At 42.1% G+C, this 14,884-nt stretch overlaps 1 protein-coding gene across 1 annotated transcript in view; it reads right to left on the bottom strand.

Moving 5' to 3' along the window:
• Positions 1 to 14,884, bottom strand: part of LOC124722323 (nicolin-1-like) — a 145,677-nt gene that overhangs the window by 41,967 nt on the left and 88,826 nt on the right. The window contains exon 4 of the mRNA XM_047247501.1: positions 1,461 to 1,628. Within this exon, the coding sequence (XP_047103457.1) occupies positions 1,461 to 1,628 (168 nt within the window). The remainder of the gene's footprint in view (positions 1 to 1,460; positions 1,629 to 14,884) is intronic.

The raw sequence follows: 14,884 nt of genomic DNA, 5'->3' as shown, positions 1-14,884 counted from the left end.
GAACCACCTTCAAGTTATTTCTCTACAGTTCCACTCACGAACAGTGCTCTAGAAATACGAACAATTAAATCTTTCTGTGCGAGCTCTGATTTCTCTTATTTTATTATGATAATCATTTCTCCCTATATAGGTGAGTGCGAACAAAATATTTTCACGCATCGAAGAGAAAGCTGGTGCTTGAAATTTCGTGAGAAGGTCCTGCCGCAGCGAAAAATGCCTTTATTTTGACGACTGCTAACCCCAATTCGTGTATCATATCCGTGGCACTCTCTCCCCTATTCCACGATAGTACAAACCGAGCTGCCCTTCTTTGAACTTTTCTATCTCCTCCGTCAATGCTATCTGATGCTTGTACCTCACCGCACAGCAGTACTCCAGATGAAAGGGGACAAGCGTATTATAAGCAGTTTCTTTAATGGAACTGTTACATTTTCAAAGTATTTTGCCAATATATCACAGTCTTTGGTTCGCTTTCTCCACAAAATTATCTATGTGATCGTTCCAGTTATCGTAACTATTATCTTTAAATACTGAGTTAAGTTTACAGCCATTACATTTGTGTGATTTATTGTGTATGTGGATGTCCTTCATAATTTAGCTTCAACTGTCAGTCTTTGCACCATACAGATATCTAGTCCAAATCATATTGCAGTTCGTTTTGATCACCTGATGACTTTACAAGGTGGTAAATGACAGCATCATCTGCAAACAATCTGAGAGGACTGCTCAGATTGCCACCTAAATCATTTATGTGGATCAGAAACAGCAGAGGGCCTATAACACGCCCTTTGGGAACGCTAGATATTACTTCTGTTTTACTCAATGACTTTTTCACCACTATTCCCTTGAACTCAAATGTCAGACACGATGGCTGTTGTTCTTTCTACTTGGCTACTGACAGTGCATATCCAGAAATCAGATTTTTATTTCAGTAGAAATGAGACTTGTGTCACAAATCTGTAAACACTTTGCAGATGTGTCCATCGAAAAATATTTGTTTAATGGTTTTCTTAAAGCATTTCAGGTAATTATCAGAATGAACCTTCCAACAGTGTGAAACTGCCTCCAGAACATGATTCTAGTCCAGACTGTTACTTTTTGTTGGGCGAACAGCAGAAATTTGGTTTCAAGTTACACTCAGTAAATAGTTTCATTCTGCCGGTATCAGAAATACTAACTTCAGAACCGCCTCACTATAGAGTGAAATTTTCATTCTGAAAAAGAGTTGGATGTTCCCTCTACATAGTCGCAGTTGATTCTCTAGCCATTCCAATTGAAACTAGATTGTTCCTCTATCCCTAATAACCTTCCTGTTGAGGGAAGATGATCGCTTACAACAAAAGTCGTTAGTTACTCGATAGACTTAGCATTAAACATTAGCTCCTAGCGTTGAAAATAAGTGTCCTACTAATCAGTAACAGGGATTACATCTATATTCATTCAACGATGAGTTTGTGTACCTTGATGTATGCAGAGCTTCCAGTGGAAGTCTTCTGAATAGGCCGAGGTCCACGCCGGGGAGGATCCCGGAAAACATTCAACTCTTCAACATGGAAGGTCCTCCATACTGGAGATGGCTGACGCAAGACGAGTCGCAATGCCAGTAAGTTATTCCACTCCAGTAAGCTCTGAAACATCCATTGTATACAGACTTTGACATTATCCATGAGACGAAAGTAATGACCTACAATGTAGAAGCTACAGGCAATCGGACTGTGTACGCAAAACTATAATTTGTAAGTCTAACTTTATAATATTTGGGATTTCCCCACTTGATTTAGGAATTATCAAAGAAAAAACTTAATTATAGTCCTTAACAACTCTTTCAGTTCAAACTTCGAGATTTTCCCTTGAGCTATGACACTATGATAAGTCGATAAATAAAAATGTAAAGGTAATTATGTGGGGATTTCAGTATTAACGTTTTGACTCATTCTAGGAGGTAAAGAATGTTAATTATTCTAAGGGAGTCTTGCAAATGTACCAATGTTGCAAACAAAATATTTAAAGGTGTGGGTTCAGTGGCAATGCCAACATTTAATTCCTGTCTCAAAGGGTTGAAATAGGTACGAAGTTTACAATACACACAAGCTGAACGAAACATATAATAAATTTCTAGTCATCTTTTTCTTTGATAACTTTTTGTCATTAAAAATCGCAAATGCAAAAGCAGCAGGCTACCTGATAATTAATCAGTGTCTGTAATTAATGGCATCAAAATATCATGTAGAACGAAATGGAAGACATATCATAGTATAAAGGGGGTGATTGCCCAGTTACAGGCTTTTACAACAGACAACATTAAAAAGTGCTGATGAATATCATCAGATGGGCTAAAACAATACAGTACAGCAAGAGAATATGTAGCTCTCAGAGCAAAGTTAAAAGCCTTTTACACTGACGGAAATGGAAAGTATTACATGAAGTACCAGCTTGATATTTATCACACTTCGTGGAGATACTTTGTGGCTGTGGTCGTCTAGCAGATAGCACGCTGGACTCTGTCCCTGACCGTCCTACGTTCAGGCTCGGATGAGCGTGGGGATTTTTTTTTTTTTTTTTTGAGCTAGCCACCCTCCGCCTTGTACTTCCGCGGCGAATGAAGGCTGCGCTCTTCCCGCAATCCGGCCAAACCCATATCACGGATTGTACGCTGCAGACTACCTTACCTTTACCTGTGGAGATGTTCACCACATGACGTGTATTAAATGACTGAACTTTAATTGCTTTCGGGACTGATACTCATTATAAACATCAATATGGAGTTTCACACCGATGCGCAAGAATACACGATTGTATTCATTGCAGTGTGGAAGAAACGCGCCTCCGAATGTTATTTTGAGGAATTACTTGCCACTGCGAAACAGATTCACATATTGTGACTATGCACTGACGTCGGCTGTATGCGACACATGAACATTTGTGCCGGACCGGGACTCGAAACCGAATCTCCCGCTTATCGTCAGTGGAAGTAAGTAGGAATATAAAAAAAAGGGAGGAAGGTTTATCTGTTTAGCAAGAGTAATAGGAGGCAGATTTTAGACTACCTAACAGATCAAAACGAAAAATTCTGTTCCGACACTGACAATGTTGAGTGTTTATGGAAAAAGTTCAAGGCAATCGTAAAATGCGTTTTAGACAGGTACGTGCTGAGTAAAACTGTGAGGGACGGGAAAAACCCACCGAGGTTCAACAACAAAGTTAGGAAACTACTGCGAAAGCAAAGAGAGCTTCACTGCAAATTTAAACGCAGCCAAAACCTCTCAAACAGAAGCTAAACGATGTCAAAGTTAGCGTAAGGAGGGCTATGCGTGAAGCGTTCAGTGAATTCGAAAGTAAAATTCTATGTACCGGCTTGACAGAAAATCGTAGGAAGTTCTGGTCTTACGTTAAATCAGTAAGTGGATCGAAACAGCATATCCAGACACTCTGAGATGAAAATGGCATTGAAACAGAGGATGACACACGTAAAGCTGAAATACTAAACACCTTTTTCCAAAGCTGTTTCACAGAGGAAGACCGCACTGCAGTTCCTTCTCTAAATCCTCGCACGAACGAAAAAATGGCTGACATCGAAATAATTGTCCAAGGAATAGAAAAGCAACTGAAATCACTCAACAGAGGAAAGTCCACTGGACCTGACGTGATACCAATTCGATTCTACACAGAGTACGCGAAAGAACTTGCCCCCCTTCTAAAACAGCCGTGTACCGAAAGTCTCTAGAGGAACGGAAGGTTCCAAATGATTGGAAAAGAGCACAGGTAGTTCCAGTTTTCAAGTAGGGTCGTCGAGCAGATGCGCAAAACTATAGGCCTATATCTCTGACATCGATCTGTTGTAGAATTTTAGAACATGTTTTTTGCTCGCGTATCATGTCATTTCTGGAAAGGCAGAATCTACTCTGTAGGAATCAACATGGATTCCGGAAACAGCGATCGTGCGAGACCCAACTCGCTTTATTTGTTCATGAGACCCAGAAAATATTAGATACCGGCTCCCAGGTAGATGCCATTTTCCTTGACTTCCGGAAGGCGTTCGATACAGTTCCGCACTGTCGCCTGATAAACAAAGTAAGAGCCTACGGAATATCAGACCAGCTGTGTGGCTGGATTGAAGAGTTCTTAGCAAACAGAACACAGCATGTTGTTCTCAATGGAAAGACGTCTACAGACGTTAAAGTAACCTCTGGCGTGCCACAGGGGAGTGTTACGGGACCATTGCTTTACACAATATATATAAATGGCCTAGTAGATAGTGTCGGAAGTTCCATGCGGCTTTTCGCAGATGATGCTGTAGTATACAGAAAAGTTGCAGCATTAGAAAATTGCAGTGAAATGCAGGAAGATCTGCAGCGGTTCGGCACTTGGTGCAGGGAGTGGCAACTGACCCTTAACATAGACAAATGTAATGTATTGCGAATACATAGATGTATGATAGTGGAACAAACACTGGTAGAAGTTACTTCTGTAAAATATCTGGGAGTATGCGTGCGGAACGATTTGAAGTGGAGTGATCATATAAAATTAATTGTTGGTAAGGCGGGTGCCAGGTTGAGATTCATTGGGAGAGTCCTTAGAAAATGTAGTCCATCAGCAAAGGAGGTGGCTTACAAAACACTCGTTCGACCTATACTTGAGTATTGCTCATCAGTGTGGGATCCGTACCAGGTCAGGTTGACAGAGGAGATAGAGAAGATCCAAAGAAGAGCGGCGCGTTTCGGCACAGGGTTATTTGGTAAGCGTAATAGCGTTACGGAGATGTTTAGCAAACTAAAGTGGCAAGGGAGGCGCTCTGCATCGCGGTGTAGCTTGCTGTCCAGGTTTCGAGAGGGTGTGTTTCTGGATGAGGTATCGAATATATTGCTTCCCCCTACTTATACCTGCCTAGGAGATCACGAATGTAAGATTAGAGAGATTCGAGTGCGCACGGAGGCTTTCCGGCAGTCGTTCTTCCCGCGAGCCATACGCGACTGGAACAGGAAAGGGAAGTTATGACAGTGGCACGTAAAGTGCCCTCCGCCACACACCGTTGGGTGGCTTGCGGAGTGTAAATGTAGAATGTAGATGTAGATGAACCACTTCGGCTATCCGATGACGCCTTATCACCCATTCAAACTTCCATATGTCACGTTGTCACAAGTCTTGTGTTCGCAGAATTCATGTCCCGCAAACGATGACAAATATACTCTAAAACAGATAAAATGTTGCACCATGAAAGAATTATACGAATGGGACGGAAATCGGCAGATATGATGAAAATGTACAGACAAAAAATAAAAAAAGATGAAACTTCATGGCAGACTAAAGCTGTTTTAATCTTCCAGGAAGTTTCACATCAGCGCACACTCCGCTGTAGAGTGAAAATCTCATTTTGGAAACATCCCCCAGGCTGTGGCTAAGCCATGTCTCCGCAATATCCTTTCTTCGAGGAGTGCTAGTTCTGCATGGTTCGCTGAAGAGCCTCTGTGAAGTTTGGAAGGTAGGAGACGAGGTACTGGCAGAATTGAAGCTGTGAGGACGGGTCGTGAGTCGTGCTTGGGTAGTTCAGATGGTAGAGCACTTGCCCGCGAAAGGCAAAGGTCTCGAGTTCGAGTCTCGGTCCCGCACACAGTTTTAATCTGCCAGGAAGTTTCATATCAGCGCACACTCCGCTGCAGAGTGAAAATCTCATTCTGAAAATAAAGATGATTACAATTTCAGGAAAATGGATGATTTATTCAAGAGAAAGTGCTCCACAAACTAAGCAGGTCAGTAACGCGTTGGTCCATCTCCGACCCTAACGCAATCAGTTATTCGGCTTGTCATTGATTGACCGAATTGTTGGATGTCCTCCCGAAGGATATCGTGCCAAATTCTGTCCAATTGGCTCGTTAGATCGTCAAAATTCTGAGACACTCAGAGGGCCCCACTCATATTCCAGATGTTCTCTACACGAGAGAGATCCGGCGATCTCGCTGGTCAAGGTAGCGTTTGGTAAGCACGAAGACAAGTAGTAGAAACTCTCTACATATGTGGGTGGTAATTATTTTGCTGAAATCTAAGACCAGCATGGTCTCCCACGAAGGGCAACAAAACGGGGCATAGAATATCGTCGACGTGCCGTTGTGCTGTGAGGGTGCCGCGTGTGACAACCAAAGGCGTCCTGCTATGAAAAGAAACGCCACCCCAGACCATCACGCATAGCTGTCGGGCCGTATGTCGGGCGACGGTCGCGTTGTTACCCCACCGCTGTCCAGGGCGTCCCCAGACACACCTTCGGCCTGGAATTTCATTGACTGGAATAGAATTGTCTTCAGTGATGCGTCCCGCTTCGAACTGAGCCTCGATGACCAGTGAAGATGACGTGTTGGAGACGACCTGGACAGCGGTAGGATACCAACATGTCGCTCGCCTTACGGCTCAACAACCCCTTTGGTTGTCATCTACGGCACCCTTACAGCACAGCGGTAAGTCCACGATGTTTTATGCCCGTTTTGATGCCCTTCTTTGCAAGCCATCCTGGACTTACGTCTCAGCAAGGTAATGCCCGTTCGCACACGGCGAGAGTTTCTACTGCTTGTCTTCATGCTTGCCAAACCTTACCTTGGCCATCAAGGTCTCCGGATCTCTCCCTAATTGAGAGTGTTTGGATCATTATTGGCGGGCCGTCCAAACATATCGGGATTTTGGCGATCTAATGGGTCAATTGGACAAAATTTGGTACGATATCCTTCAGGAGGACATTCAACAACTCTGTCAATCAATGTCAAGTCGAAAAACTGCTTGCACAGGGGCCAAGGTGGACCAACGTGTTATTGACCTGCTCAGTTTTTGAAGTTCTTTGTCTTGAATAAATCATCCAACTTTTTCTAAAATTATAATCATTTGTTTGTCTCTACATGTACATCACGTCTACCGATTTTCGTCCAGTTCCGATAATTCCTTCGCGGTGTGGTTTGTTTTTTCAATTCATTTTTTATTTCCTTTAGACATGCATGCACGCACGTCTGTAGGGAATCTGCCACTCTTTGGCAGATACACTATGAAGTCCCAGCTGACTGAAACCTCATTTCTACTGTGTGATTTCATTCGTTTTCTTTTCTATCCGTAACCAATAAGAATTATATGTCTTAAAGTGTTGTTTAATAAGTTTAATAAGTCACAGCTGCAAAATACTAACGCGAATTCTTTACAGACGAATGGAAAAACTGGTAGAAGCCGACCTCGGGGAAGATCAGTTTGGATTCCGTAGAAATATTAGAACATGTGAGGCAATACTGACCCTACGACTCACCTTAAGAAGATAGAATAAGGAAAGGCAAACCTACGTTTCTAGCATTTGTAGACTTAGAGAAAGCTTTTGACAATGTTGACTAGAATACTCTCTTTCAAATTCCGAAGGTGGCGGGGGTAAAATACAGGGAGCGAAAGGCTATTTACAATTTGTACAGAAACCAGAAGGCAATTATAAGAGTCGAGGGACATGAAAGGGAAGCAGTGGTTGGGAAGGGAGTGAGACAGGGTTGTAGCCTATCCCCAATGTTATTCAATCTGTATATTGAGAAGCAGTAAAGGAAACAAAAGAAAAATTCGGAGTAGGTATTAAAATCCATGGAGAAGAAATAAAAACTTTGAGGTTCGCCGATGACATTGTAATTCTGTCAGAGGCAGCAAAGGACTTGGAAGAGCAGTTGAACGGAATGGACAGTGTCTTGAAAGGAGGATATAAGATGAACACGAACCAAAGCAAAACGAGGATAATGGAATGTAGTCGAATTAAGTCGGGCGTTGCTGAGGGAATTAGATTAGGAAATGAGACACTTAAAGTAGTAAAGGAGTTTTGCTATTTGGGGAGCAAAATAACTGATGATGGTCGAAGTAGAAAGGATATAAAATGTAGACTGGCAATGGGAAGGAAAGCGTTTCTGAAGAAGAGAAATTTGTTTACATCGAGTATATATTCAAGTGTCAGGAAGTAGTTTCTGAAAGTATTTGTATGGAGTGTAGCCATGCATGGAAGTGAAACGTGGACGATAAATAGTTTGGGCAAGAAGAGAATAGAAGCTTTCGAAATGTGGTGCTATAGAAGAATGCTGAAGATTAGATGGGTAGATCACATAACTATTGAGGAGGTATTGATAGAATTGGGGAGAAGACAAATTTGTGGCACAACTTGATTAGAAGAAGGGATCGGTTGGTAGGACATGTTCTGAGGCATCAAGGGATCACCGATTTAGTATTGGAGGGCAGCGTGGAGGGTAAAAACCGTAGAGGGAGACCAAGAGATGAATACACTAAGCAGATTCAGAAGGATGTAGGTTACGGTTGGTACTGGGAGATCAAGGAGCTTGCACAGGATAGAGTAGCATGGAGAGCTGCATCAAACCAGTTTCAGGACTGAAGACCACAACAACAACAATGTGTTGTATGAGCTATTACTGTGTACGAAGTTTAATGGTGTAAGAATTACTCACCGATTTTGACGTACCTGATTTGTGACATAGCAACATCGAGAGGAGAGTCTGCATTAGGGCATTTAAAATTTTCGTTGAACTTTTGTAGCTTCTCGACTAGATCAGAAAATATAGTAGCAAAATTTGAGTGTAAAATCGCATATAATTAGTTGGAAAATGTTGTATTGTATTGTATGTTAACCGGGGACCTAGAAACGTCGGAGAGGCTCCGTTCCCGCCGCAGCCGCAGTGGTCCACAACCCCACGACGACTACCGCAGTCCACTTTACCCCTCCGCCGTCCCAGACCGAATCCAGGGTTATTGCGCGGTTCGGCCCTCGGTGGACTCCCCAGGGAACGTCTCACACCAGACGAGTGTAACCCCTATGTTTGCGTGGTAGAGTAATGGTGGTGTACGCGTACGTGGAGAACTTGTTTGGCAGCAATCGCCGACATAGTGTAACTGAGGTGGAATAAGGGGAACCAGCCCGAATTCGCCGAGGGAGATGGTAAACTGGCTAAAAACCATCCACAGACTGGCCGGTTCACCGGATCTCGACACAAATCCGCCGGGCGGATTCGTGCCGGGGACCTGGCGCTCCTTGCTGCCCGGAAAGCCGTGCGTTAGACCGCACGGCCAACTGGGCGGGCAGTTGGTAAGTAAATAAATACTTCACATGAAAAATTGTAAAAGGTGAAGTTATCTGAAATCTATGGAAACGAAGTCTACATGAAGCTGAGTTTTGATTTTGGTAATTATGTTGTCTGTCGTTAAGAGAGTTTGGTAAGATTGCGGCATATAGAGGCAAGCGATAGATTTTTGTTATTATTCGAAGGAGACGTGAGGAGGTGGTATGATGCACATGCCAGAAATCTGTGTAATGGGGTCAGTAGGCTGATGAAAGAAAATGAAGGAATGAAGAAATAACGTCACTACGCTGACGAAAGAAAGTGGAGAGGTATATGTTAGGAGATTTATACTTATTTCCCTCATGTCTCGAGAAAGTGCTTTAAGAATGCGTGCCGGCCGGTGTGGCCGAGCGGTTCTAGGCGCTTCAGTCTGGAACCGCGCGACCGCTACGGTCGCAGGTTCGAATCCTGCCTCGGGCATGGATGTGTGTGATGTCCTTAGGTTAGTCAGTTTTAAGTAGTTCTAAGTTCTAGGGGACTGATGACCTCCGCAGTTAAGTCCCATAGTGCTCAGAGCCATTTGAACCATAAGAAAGCGTATACTTGCGGTAAGGCAAAAGGTCAGTAAAGATGTAGGAACTGACAACCATGGACAGTAATATGGGCGGATAAATTGGTTTAAGGAATATAGGTTATTGAGACATGCAGGTATAACAAACACATATTTTGGTAAAGTTATTGGAAATGCAAAATAGCTACTGGCAAAGAAATGACTTTCGTTTTAATCTAGATCGTATTCTAATTAAGCCACGCAACGATACATGGTCCAATCACATTAATGTGACCACCTGTCAGAAACTTGAATAACCACCGTTTGCAGCGCTGACCGTTATGAGACGTTCGGGAAGAGAGTCAATGACGTTCTGGAAGGTATGTGGAGCCACGCGACTCCAGTGCCGAGGCCAGCTGCGCCAGGTTTCTAGGTTGACGATCCACAGTGTGTATAGTCCCACAGATTCTCGACTGGATTTTAATCCTTGGAGAGGGGGGGGGGTTGATGACCAGGCGAGTGGAGTCAACTTTTGTGCCCTTAGAACACCCCTGCTGGTAGCTGTCATCGTACCGAGGAAAAACAGGCTGCGTGTAGAGGTTAACATGGCGCCCAAGGATAGCTGTATCCTCTTGTCGATCCATCGTGCCTTGCAAAACGACGAGATCACCTACAGAATGCCACGGAAACATTCCCCAGACCATAACGCTTACAGGGTGTTTACTTTCAGATGTTTTACACCGCACTTGTTAACGCCCATCTGTCCAATGGAGCATAAAACGTGGTTCATCAGAAAATGTCAGTCGACGTCCAGTTGCGGTACTGGCATGCGAATTCCAGTCTTCATTGCCGATGACCAGCAGTCAGCGTGGGTGCATGAACCAGGCGCCTACAGTGGAAGCCCATATACAGCAATGTTTGCTGAATGGTCGTTGAGGAGACGCTGTTCGTAGCCCCTCGGTTAGTTGCTCAACAGTTGCACGTTTATTCGCCCGTACACATCTCCGCAGCCGTCCTTTATCCCTGTCACCTATGGTCCATGGTGCACCACAGTTGTCTCTGCACCGGTTTTGGTTTACGTCAATTGGTCATACATGCTATGCCTTAACTGCTGCGGCACGCGAACGGTTTACAAACTTAGCCTTTACAGAGATCTTTCCGAACTTCACCTGAAAGCCAAATATCGTACCCATCTGAACGTCAGATAAATCGCTCCATTTCTGCATTACGACAACGATGACACTGTTTTCCACTGACATGCTTTATGTACTCCCCACTGCTAGTGCTGCCACCTGCCATCTGTGAATGGTTATTGTACATAGGTGATTGCCACATTAATGTGAGTGGACCGCGTCCAAGCTCACAGGAAATAGTCTACTTTCCGATATGATGTAATAATATAACACAAACTAGCTAATACATGACGAAGTAAAATACGGTCAAAGACATATCAAAAGACAAGCAAAAAATATGTAAAGAACAGAATTCGCGACTCAAATCCTGTAACAAAATAAAAATTTAGATGGCAAATAATAGCGTTGTGCATTTTGAGAATGATGCACTGTCAGTTACATTCTTGAGGGGAAAAAAGGAAAGGTAATTTTACTGGTAAAAAGAAGCACATTTTCTGTTAACATCTATTTTTATTACGTAAATACGAGAACAAGCAGGTTTTAAATTTATTTTGTCGTCCGTTTCGATAGTAAGAGAAGAAAAGCTGAGGCTATGTTATCTGTTTTTCAGGGACATAGAGGCTTCGCGTATCTGCAGCCTATGAGCTCTATGGAGAAATGCAGCTATGAGAACACCAGCCAAAGTACTTCCTCCCCTTTTCCTGGTGATGGGACAATCTTTTTTTAACAATCGATTGGTCAGTAGATTGTTTGTTCGTTCAGTCGGTTTTTTCAGTCGAATGAAACAACTGAAAAAAACGAATAAAACTAGTCTCAGCGGCCGTGTCAGCATATGAATGTTTTCACTCACTCACCGTGTTTGAGTGGTTTCATTCACTGTGAGACAACCGACTTAAACAAGTCTCCGTCGGTTGCGGCCGTTACATAAATATTTTCACTCACTCATCGGTTTTGAGTGGTTTTATTTACATACTTTTTCAGCCTTTCTGGTTATACATGAAACATGTCTAGGGTTGACAACTTTTTTAGAGACAGATAAAGTGTCTTATTTCAAAGAGATGTGAATAAATATTATATTTCTAAAAATAAAGTGCATTCAAAATGTATGTACTTACTTACTGAAATTGGAATTTTCGTACTTGTGGCATTAAATATCAGTTTTTCGTTGGTTTTAAAAGCTTAATCTGTGTTGATGCACTGTACATTTGTGTATATATAAATGAGCAATCACTTTTTAACACATTTTCATTAGTTCGATTTCTTCCCCGCTTTTTTTTTCAGTGCAAATTTTGTAATTGATTCCGATAAGCAATGGACCAGAAACTTTCAACTTAGCTCAGAAGTTGATGTCAAGGCAATATTAACTCGCTTTCTTTTCTGGTGTGTGACGGAGAGTAGGTACTTGGTGTACCACTGCTGTTTCCCTGTTTTCTTGTTCCAGTCGCTAATGTTTCGCACTTAAGAACGATTGTTGCTAAGCTTCCCTGTCAGCTCGATTCTCTATAGTATTTATATTCGCGATCCTCTCGCGAGATATTACTGCGACGAAGAAATACATTGATTGACTCATCTGAAAAGAAACTGAAATAAACGTGAAGTTTACCTGATGTCCTGCTGTAATCTCATCAAAATGTTTGAAATCAGCTGAAAAATTTCACACACAGAAGACTAAAAAGCAGAAAATAACTATTTAAATGGAAAACATTTTTCATATAACTTGGTTTTAAAAAACAGACTAATAAATATTAAATACTCTCCTTAGCCTCATATAGATTCCTAACGCCATACAGATAGTCCTGAAAATTTATGCTTTTTAATTTTTAATAGTTATGAGACTATGTGTAAAACTGAAAACGTGGGGTGTACTTATGTAGCTGGTGATGTAGTTATCGGCACAGAATATTTACCTTCCACACAAATAAAAAGCTGAATATTCAAATTCCCATCCAGGGCTGCAATACGTTCGTATATCCCCGAATTGGTCATAGTTTTCATGGCGTATGAGGCGTGCTGGAGGGATTTTTGTACAACTGTCCATGGTAAATCTGGATCTTTTTTCGTGCCTGTGGAAATTCGATTGATTGGAAATAGATTGTAATAAACCTCAGTTAAAATAGATTAAAAAAGGACCTAACTATAGATTGTTTCTTCGTTTTAGTCGATTAAAAACGCAGCGGCAAGCAGCCTTAGCCGCTCTCCTATGCGCATACAGGCATAAGGTTGTTGAAGAATACAGACATGCTGAAGAAAATTTACTGCATTGACAAATACTATATGCATGCTCGCACCCCATCATCTTAGAAGGTACCAATAAAACATAAATTAATGTACTTTTTGTAAAAACTTTAAGTGATAATTTCATTTATTACGGTCAGTTCACACTTTTTTGTAATATCAAAATTGGTTACTGCGTCCCGAATTTGGCTGCAGAAAATAAGGTCACCTTAACACACTGCACTCTGTTTAGCAACTACTAGAACGTTAGGTTTATATGAACGTTATGTCACATACCGCGCTTTTCTGCCTCTTCCCATTTCTGAAATATTTGTGATCAAATTTGTAAAGGCAATTTTGGAACACCTCGTATTTTCCATTCTTCTTTATTGAGGCAATGTGAAGCCGCCGACAATGGGCGATCGCATACACCACGACGCCGCCCGCTTGCCAGAAAACTGAATGTCTTAAATGTCATTTGCCTTCTACTCGATGAGCTGCATAAAACTGATTTCATTTACGTTCAAAAATGGTTCAAATGGCTCTGAGCACTATGGGTCATTAGTCCCCCAGACTTAGAACTACTTAAACCTAAGTAACATAAGGACATCACACACATCCATGCCCGAGGTAGGATTCGAACCTGCGACCATAGCAACAGCGCTGTTCCGGACTGAAGTGCCTAGAACCGCTCGGCCACAACGGCTGGCTCATTTACGTTCATTTTCCTTACTGAAAATTAGTAATACGTCTGCATATGAACGTCTCTATAATGCACTTAAAAGAAATCCTTGTTACTCTCATGTGTAATTACATGTGTTGATCGGTAGGAGGCGCGCATCCACTGGCATTGTTAGCATTGAAATGCAAACAAGAAAACATTCCCCCTCTTGTGTTCCCGGTCCCCGTGGAACATCGTGACGATCAGCATACTTATCGTCTACAGATTGCTTATGTCCAGGAAAATAATCCGATTTGACCCACATGTTTGGAATTTTCGAAGTTTTTGTCTGGGGTCGGCAATTTAAGTGATGGTATGCCTACCCCTGTGATACGTCAAGTTAACTAGTTACACGTTTATGGCACCTGGAACAATTTAATCCACAACAGTATAAGAAACAGTTTTAAATGACGAAAAGAGAAATTACTCCATAGCAAAATAGCATGTATACAGATTATGTTAACTTTGGCATACTCCTGGGATACGGCTTCACTGGACGACCCTCTGTCAGTGTAATGTAGCACTGCTTTAGTTCAGCTAGTTAGAGTATTGTTGTCTAGTTTCATTCAGAAAAATGATTGGATAGCTCGGTCAGCTAAAACACTAAAGAGCAGTTTCAGTTAAAGGTATCAGTACCTGACAGAAAAACTACTGATTGTTTTCACTTGAAAAGAAAAAATGAATAATTCAGTCAACATGCAAAGCTACAACTGTGTCGAATCTTTTCATTCGATTGCTCCTGCTGACTGCTTTCACTCGAAAAAAAAATAATAATAATCCAGCTGACAGGTAAGACTACAACCGACTGACACGATTGTTTTTATTCAGTTGCTTCCACATACTAGTTTCATTCAAAAGAATGAATGAGTATTCCGGTCAACTGCACGATTGTTTTCATTCGGTTGCTACCACAGACTGGTTTCCCTCGAAACAATGAATGAGTAGTCCAACCAACTAATTAGATTGTTTTCATTCGGTTGCTGCCACGGACTAGTTTCACATAAAAAAATGAATGAATAATTCAATCGATACATATAACTACAACCGAATGAGCTGATGGTTTTCCAACAACCGAATGAATCAATTGCTTTCATTCGGTTGTTCCCATCACTAACTTTCCCTGGTAACTAATAGAGTGACGAGAAGGACGCTCACCATAGTGATATCACTCCCTCCCCCCACCCCTCGAACCAAAGTGAGTATT

This window comes from Schistocerca piceifrons, chromosome X (genome assembly GCF_021461385.2).
Source record: "Schistocerca piceifrons isolate TAMUIC-IGC-003096 chromosome X, iqSchPice1.1, whole genome shotgun sequence".
Lineage (NCBI taxonomy): Eukaryota > Metazoa > Arthropoda > Insecta > Orthoptera > Acrididae > Schistocerca > Schistocerca piceifrons.
This window is presented reverse-complemented; position numbering and strand designations above follow the sequence as displayed.